We start from the raw sequence: 8,640 nt of genomic DNA, 5'->3' as shown, positions 1-8,640 counted from the left end.
ATTAATTAAATTTTTTTTTAAAATAAAAAATAAAATTTTAATTTAGAAATTCATTGCACTTTAATATACTGTATAATTATATTTTAACCTTATTTTTAACTAACTTAATTTAATTGATATATTTTCAAAATAAATACCTTTATCTTAGTATATTAATTAATTAATTAATTATGTTTTATAATTTATACATTAAATACTATTTATCTTAATTTATAAAAATGTTAGTGTATAGATATTTTACTCGATAATAATAGTAATAATAATCAATTAAAAACTTAATATTAATAAATAACAACTTTATACATGTGTAATATTTAAAAAACAATATTTTTACAGATATCCAAACATATTAGTTTTTTCATTATATTTTTGTTTGTTAAAAATAATTATATTTTCAATTTTTTAGAGTGTTCAGGAAAAATTATAGCTTAAAATTTAATTTCTATAGTTTTTAATAAATAAAAAAAATTATGTGCAGTTATTATTAGTGTGTATGACTGTTAATGGTTAACTGTACTGTTTATATGATAATAATTATTATCGTCTAAATTAAATTATTAAATTTTAAATCATTAATTTAGTTTAAATTAATAAAAACATATTACAACAACAACAACAACATCAAGCATAGAGATTATGCACCAATATTTTTGTAAATAACATATTATTATATTATATGTTATATTATTCACAAACTAATAATTACATCTCATATGGTCTGTATTGGCCACTAATGGTGGCTGCGATGACGGCATCACAGGATTGCCATTGATTGATGACGACATTGTCGTCGCCGATACGGCCGGCATATGACCTCCGGGTGATCTGATGTCCGAGTGTTGTGTTTCCTTATGGCGCCTGAGGTCGACCTTACGCTGAAATGCTCGGCCGCACACATCACAGGCAAATGGCTTGAAACCGGTGTGTTTGCGGGAATGGGTTATCAAATTGGATGACTGACTAAAGGCTTTGCCACAAACCGAGCATTTGTGAGGTTTTTCACCTAAAATCAAATTTTATTTCCGAAAATCATATTAATAATTAATTTTAATAATATTAATTCTAATATTAAAATTTTTGCTTATTATATAGTATTACAATAAATAAAATAAATGAATGAATGAATGAATTTATTATATAAATTATTCATTATATAATATTAAAATATTATACAAACAATATTTTATTAATATATTGAATACTGTATGTAAAACTTAGTCTTATTATAATATGTTTTGTTAAGTATTTGAATCACAAAGTATAACCGTTTCATTTAAATCGAAATAACTTTATTTTTATATAACAAATAACATTAGTGTAGATTTAGACTATTTATATTAAATATAGAGAATTAAGTTTGTATTACAATAAATAAGTCAATTCATAGTTATTCACACACAAAAAAATCAACTCAAAAATTCTGGTAATATTTTTAATTTTCTCTAACTATAGTAATACACAATTATTATTATTATTTTCCAAAATCTATTTAAACTTTTATCCTATTAATATAATAGATTTTCTTTGATAATAAAATATTAATAATGATATAAAAATAAAAATTTAAATTTTGATTAAATAAATGAGTTTTCATAATAACTCCCAAATATATATATATATATATATATATATAGATATATATAATGTATTGTAATAGAGTAAGTACTAGAAAGGATGAGAGAGAGAGATTCATATAATATTAAATAAAATCTTCAAATGAAAATAACAAAATAAAAATTTGTTGCAAACATTGCAAGCAAAATGAGATCTCAAGAGAGTTACCCGAAAATAAAAAGATTGGTCTCTCTCTCTCTCTCTCTCACACATTGTATTCAAGTGAGAGAAACTATAGTATCATATGGATAGTTATGTTACAGAGACCTATGAGGTTCAGCCGATATAATGAACCATAAGTATGATGTGATCATTAGGCAGTCTATGTGTGAATATATAGGGAATACAATCGCCTAAACACTTCATCCAACACTTATTGCAAACACATAAACGATATGAGAAAGCGAAGAAAAAAAGTTTCAATTGTTATATATATAACTAAACAACAATGAGCTTATATAACAATATTATTATAAATCTAGCAATTTTTGGGCATCAAATCTAACGCACAGTTAGGTGATTTCTGCACACAAACACACACACACTATAATAGTTTATGCCATCCATTCATATGATTGCAACCAAACAAAAGACAAATGTATTACAATATTGGATCCAACACTATGACTATGATTTGGATGGATTATGGTTTGAATCGTTAGCTAACATCAAACTAAATGCGTGTATATATAATATATGCCACTTACTATAGTATATATTGTATAGTATATTATATGACATATAGTATATGTTGTATATATAGTATAGTGATATATAGTAAATTATATTGTATATTACATAAGGAACTTTGATATTGTTTATTGATATTATTCATTCCCTATTGTCTTATGTATATAAAAATTTTATGATCAAAACAAGATTTTATTTACTAGAAAAAATATTTACAATATTATGGTTTTTAAGCGTATTTTTTGGTCATAAAACTTGACATTTGATATTTATATACTGTATATAAGTTATACTGTAGTTCGTATATAATCATAAAATATATGAATTGAAAAAATATTGATTTTATCAAACAATTTTTAAATATTTCGTTGATACTAATAAATATAATTAATGTAAAGATTATATGATAAGTTTTTATCTAACTAAATATAAACCGTATATAAATTTAAAAAACTAAAACATTTATAATAAAATAAAACTTTTTTAAAACCATGAAATGTTTGTCTAAAATCTAAATTTATTTAATAATATACATTTTGTTAAATTAAATTTTTAAACAAAAACAAAACAATAAAATTCAATCACAATTTGTTTGGCCTATTGTTTTGGGGCAAAACTAATCTAATTAGGTATACGTCTACAAGTATATGTCTATATATATCATTTTATAAAAGACACAATAATTTAGTTATAATAAAAAATTTTAGATTTAATTTAGTTTGTTTGTATAAAAATAAAAATAGGTAAGCAATATATATATATATATTGTATAAAACAGTATATTTAGGCAAACAAAATAAAACCATTTCATAGATTATGTCATCCCTATAAGCCTATTGTCAATACAATCACAGACACTATGGGATGACAATACTTTATATATGTGTGGCTATAAAAATCTAGTATTATATTGTAGTACTAATAGATAATATACACTGGTAGATGTACTGTTACATAGCTAACAGTGTGTTTCAAAAAAAATGTTATAAATATTTGTAATAAAAATAAAATTGAAAACCATTTGGCTTTTTGTTTTGTTCGGTGTTTGCAAAAATACATGAATTGATTTACATAGAGATTGCTATGAAATCTAATTAAAACTTTGATTATTAGGTTATCCGGCAATGAATGTGAACATCAAATGAAGTGAACAAACAAAGTGTTTTTGCCGCACAAAACATACACACAATTTGACAATAAAAATATATATACTTTTAGAGGTTTTTACAAGTATTTATTTTTTTTGAAAAATCAGCAGAAAATTATTTTTTTTTTAATCATAAAAGACATTATCTATCAAATGGTTTAATTTATTTAGTGAATAATAAAAATAAAGTTTGCGTTTTTAGTTTGTGTGGAAAAAAATACTCAAATAAATATTTGTTAGGGTTTACTGATATAAGAAAACGATATAATGATAAATGATAAAAATAAAGATTTTTTTAAATAATTAATGAAATACAGAATAAAAAAAATTTGTAAATCTTTAAACACACAAAAAGTAATTATTGGCAACAAATCGATTGAAATTCAAATCTCTCACTAAATCCTTTGAGGTTTATATCAAATTGAAGTACAAATTCATATGTATGCTCTCTCTCTCTCTCTCTCTTTCTCTCTCTCTCTCTCTCTCTCTCTTTGCTCTCATTCATAGACATTTTCACACTTTTATGTATCTCTTATTTATAATCCAATCAACCTATAGGTGCCTGTATTGTATAGCTAGTTGTGCTGAGAAAGAGAGAAAGAAAGAGAGAGAGAGAAATATAAGACTTCAGAGTGTATGTCATCTTATATTTATAGATAAAACCAAATGTGAATCAACAAAGAGTAGGAAAAATAGGAGAAAAAGAGAGAATAAAAGAGTGAAGAGATGCGAGGCGTTGATTAAACCGATAGGCTTTACATCAGTGATGGTATGGTATGATCAACGATGAGAGAGAGAGAGAGAGAGAGAGAGAGAAAGAGAGAGAGAGCAAATAATAACAATCAATGATTTGTTGGTGTAATCTTGTTTGCCATCAAAAGCTCAAAACCATAGTTTTGTCAAATGATTGGCAATCATTAGCGCCAAATACAATACTACAGTCAATGTATCGTTTATGTTAAACAACAATGATTATTGTTGTGTATTTTTTCATATAAATAATATTAAATAAATTTATATTTAATTTATAAACTATCACTATAATCTATACAGTATAATCTCTAATGTAATTGATCTCTTAATAATAAAGTTGTTATAATAAGATATTTATAATAATTATTAAAAAAAAAATCAAAATAATTATCGTTTTTGAATTTCTAAAAAACAATAGGATTTGTCTGTAGATATCATAAGAGTGGTCACTGATTGACAAAACAAAAGTAGATTTTCTCGCACAGAGATCACTACTCGTCAGTAAAGTACCTCTTAGTACAAGACAACTGATAAACACATATAATCTTTGAGTTATAGTAAAACATAAATATACTGTATATTAGCATTAAAAAAGTGCCACATATTCATGATATTTGGTCAACCATTGAATCAAAACGATATAATATTGCGGTCACATCTCTCTCTCTCTCTCTCTCTCTCTCTCTCTCTCTAAGTATTGTTGTAGTGATTAATCCTCACAACAAATATTCAATTGATTCATATTATTATTATTTCTAAGTAAAAGTACTAACAATTGATTCAAGTCTTAACCACTCTTACGCCTCTATGAGCTCTCTATCTCTTTCCCCTCTCATAGCATGTAATCCCTATTATACAGTATATACAGAGTAGGGTATGTATGCATCAAATCATTGCACTCAATGGTTAGGCCATCTGTTCCACTCAATCCTATGGTATTGATAGTCACTGTCAACATCACTGTAATTGGTTTTGTCTTTGGCTATCAAATGTAAGATTGTTTGAATTAAGATTGATTTGATTACCAACTCCTATAACTGTATATAAACAGTCAGTACTATTATATACACTTTATAAGTACTGTATATAAACATAATGTAAAAGTTATATACATTATTTCATGACATTAATTATTTTATATAAAACTTATCAAAGCTATAATTTTAGTTAATTCAATTTGATTCAATAGTTTAGAAAAATATAATTTATATATATATATATATATATATATATTGTTTTAATTAAAGGAGTGGTGGTCTAAAAGTAAATTAATTTAAACTAAAAAAAAATAATAATAAGAGAAAAATAACCGGAAAACCGTTCCGGAAAAATAAACATATATAAAAACAATTGAAATAAAATTAAAATAATTATTATTTTTAAAATGTTTATTAGTTTTAGTTTATGTGTACTAATTAAAACAAATTTGTTGTTTATTTATTTTATTAATTTAATCATTTGTTTGAAGTTTTATTTAGATAACAATTGTCATTTGCATTATCATAAATAACATAATTTATAATATTATAAATGGTACAGTATTTTAATATATTTAAAATTTGTTGTTAATTTAAATGCCTTAAGCCATAAGATAACAGTTGTTATATATTATATTATAAAACCACTATTACTAATTTAAAAAATTTATTTTAATCATTGAAAATATCTAAACATAAACACGCAAAATCATTAATCATTAAATTATTTAAAAGAAAAATAACAAATATAAGTAATATTTCAATTTTTATAGTATTTAGATAATACTGTAAATAGAAAACAATATATTTTTAATTATCTAATTCGTGTTTAAAACTATGACAAATAAAATCATATTTTAAACAAAATATATATATATATATTAAATATAAATAGTCTTAAAAAACTATTAAAGGTTACAATTATTATAATGATTTTTAATCTCATTTCTGATTACATTAAATAAAATTACATTAATATCGTAATAACAACTCAATGATTAGTCCATTTACAGTATTACACTTATATATACAATGGTAATAATAGTAAAATTAATTTTGTCCCCATAAACTGATGCCTTTTAAATGATTTTTAACTAACAAAATATGCAAATTATATTTAAATCAATTACTATTATATGCCTTTTTTCGTTATCTTTATAAACATATGGCTTTGAATAACAATCATTTGCTAATAATTTTTGATTACAAGTAGGAGTTGACTGAATAATATCAGCACTTAATGTGTTATATGTTTTTAGTGGTCACACAAATTTCAATTATATTACTAAAAGTATTATAGAAATTATTAATATATCATATATGGTATAATAAAAAAAAAGCACAGTTACTGCCCACTAAAATATCATAATATTGCCATAAAATAAAAGTTTTCAATTTAGTGGACAACACTTTTTTATGTTCACTAATACACTATTAGACAATCATTAAGGAAAGTCATCATTTGGAAAGTGAAAAAAACGGTAGTTTTGACTCTCATTTTAATTACTGTAGTATTTGTTGTACTGAAATACAAAAACAGTTGGGTGTGTGTGTGTGTGTGTGTGTTATGTATAGTACTTTTGTGGTGTAATTCACTGTAATGTGTAGTAATGGCTATTAAATGACAGTGAAAATTGAAAATCCATTCATTCATAAAACAAATTCAATGACTATTAGTAGAGTATATACCGGTATATAATAATACTGTACTGTAAAAAAACAGTGACAATACTGGTAGAGTACTGTATATAATATCGGTACAACTCTATACAAGTATAGAAAACTATTTAATAAAAATATTTACTACAAAAAAACACCAAAAAAAAGTTTAAACCCACAAAAAAATGTGTACAAACCTGTATGAATGTATGTATGCTTTTTCATATCAGACTTTTGATGAAATCGTTTGCCACAGTATTGGCACGGATAGGGCCGAGTGTCCGAATGGATCAACAAATGGGTGGACAGTGTGGACGACCTCTTAAACTGTTTGCCGCATTGTTTGCATTCAAACGTTTTCTCTGCCGTGTGTACCGTCCGGTGTTGAGATAGGCTGACTTCGTGGCCAAACGTTTTGTTGCACATTTCGCAAGCAAACGGCCGCTTACCGGAATGCGACCGACGGGCGTGAACCTCGAGGCCGTGGGGCGTACTAAACATTTTGTCACATTTGATACACGAAAAGACTATACTCTCGCCAAACGGTTGACCGCCACCGACGGCACCGAAAAACGTGTTCTTATAGTGATTCAAATGGTGATGATGTGCTGCACTGAGCGGCGACCCATCACTGAACGGTCCGCCGTTGCCGAGTGTGGCCGCAGCGGTCAGGAATGGCGACATTGCGGCCGATGCAGACGTTTCGGTTGGCGACAGTTTACTGTTGCAACTGAGGAATGGGTTACCAGTAAAGCCATATAATGGTAGATTAAAATAGCGAGGAATGTCCTATAAAAATCAAAATCAATTAATTAGATTAGATTTTAAAAATCATAGAATATTCTTTAAAGAATATGGCTTTATATTAGAAAAATTTATTGTTGAATAGAGATTTAAAAAATAATAATATAAATCAATCCATGATTTTTAAATCACATAATTGTTTTACAATAGTATTGTACAATAAATTTCAATGTGTGAAACTTTTCAGTTTATGATGTGTGTACAATAAATTTATGTTATAAACAAAAATAAAAAAATGACATAATTACATAATGAATTTATTAAAAGAGAAATTTAACAGCTATTTTATAAATAATATATATATATATAACTATAATTAATATTTAATAAAAAAACAAATATTTCAATCAGTCAAATTAGTAGTGATTGTTTCTATTTTTATTTTTTTGCTATATATGATAAAAACTATTTTATATAAAAAATAAAGCAATAACTATGTATTATATAGTAAATGTAGAAATTGTTTTCTGATTTATCAATAATATTAAGAGTGTTGAGACTATAAACCAGAGAGACAGACACCCAAAAAAAAACTTTGACTAATAATTGAATGAAAGCTAACATTAAATTGAATGCTTTGATTATATATAGTATACTATAAATGAAAAGTCCCTTATAATGTCAAACTGGGAATTTATATACAGACAGTACTGTATACCTGTATATAACATTATGACAATACGTAAACCAGAAAAAAAGTCTAATCATAATTATTAATAATTATTATATATTCTGGACTTATATTTCTATTATATTTTAGTATTGCTTATAAACAGCAACTATAAAGCCTACTAATGTTTATGGCATACCATCTCTCTCTCTCTCCCCTATCGGTACAATGCTTTTTGATGTATAGGTTTAGTCACAGTCATACCTGAAATGGTCTGAAAAGTTTGTCTCCCATTGGATTTGATGTCAGATTTGGCTGCGATTCACAACTACTCAGATTGTTATTGTTGTTGTTGAGTATAACTTGCGGTGAACTCCCTTTACTAA

At 25.2% G+C, this 8,640-nt stretch overlaps 1 protein-coding gene across 1 annotated transcript; it reads right to left on the bottom strand.

The window, feature by feature from the left end:
* Nucleotides 1–695: 695 nt before the first annotated feature.
* LOC128955619 (zinc finger protein Gfi-1b-like) lies at nt 696–8,542 on the bottom strand. Its single transcript, XM_054301293.1, has 3 exons — nt 8,519–8,542; nt 7,038–7,629; nt 696–1,003 (listed from the first exon to the last, which is right to left on the bottom strand). The coding sequence occupies exons 2-3, from the start codon at nt 7,522–7,524 to the stop codon at nt 696–698; spliced, it is 795 nt and encodes a 264-aa protein (XP_054157268.1). The 5' UTR covers nt 7,525–7,629; nt 8,519–8,542.
* Nucleotides 8,543–8,640: the final 98 nt, after the last annotated feature.

The sequence above is a fragment of the Oppia nitens genome, unplaced genomic scaffold (assembly GCF_028296485.1).
Source record: "Oppia nitens isolate AA-2021 unplaced genomic scaffold, nextdenovo-longstitch-racon4-pilon3 scaffold2_pilon_pilon_pilon, whole genome shotgun sequence".
Lineage (NCBI taxonomy): Eukaryota > Metazoa > Arthropoda > Arachnida > Sarcoptiformes > Oppiidae > Oppia > Oppia nitens.
The sequence above is the reverse complement of the archived record's forward strand: the minus strand, read 5'-3'. Positions and strand labels throughout refer to the sequence as shown.

Bases quoted from the DNA above. Each gene is read 5' to 3' on its own strand.
- LOC128955619 (XM_054301293.1), bottom strand. From the start codon at position 7,524: ATGTCGCCATTCCTGACCGCTGCGGCCACACTCGGCAACGGCGGACCG. The intron at 1,004-7,037 runs GTTTGTACACAT...ATTTGATTTTAG, and splicing joins GCATACATACATTCATACAG to GTGAAAAACCTCACAAATGC.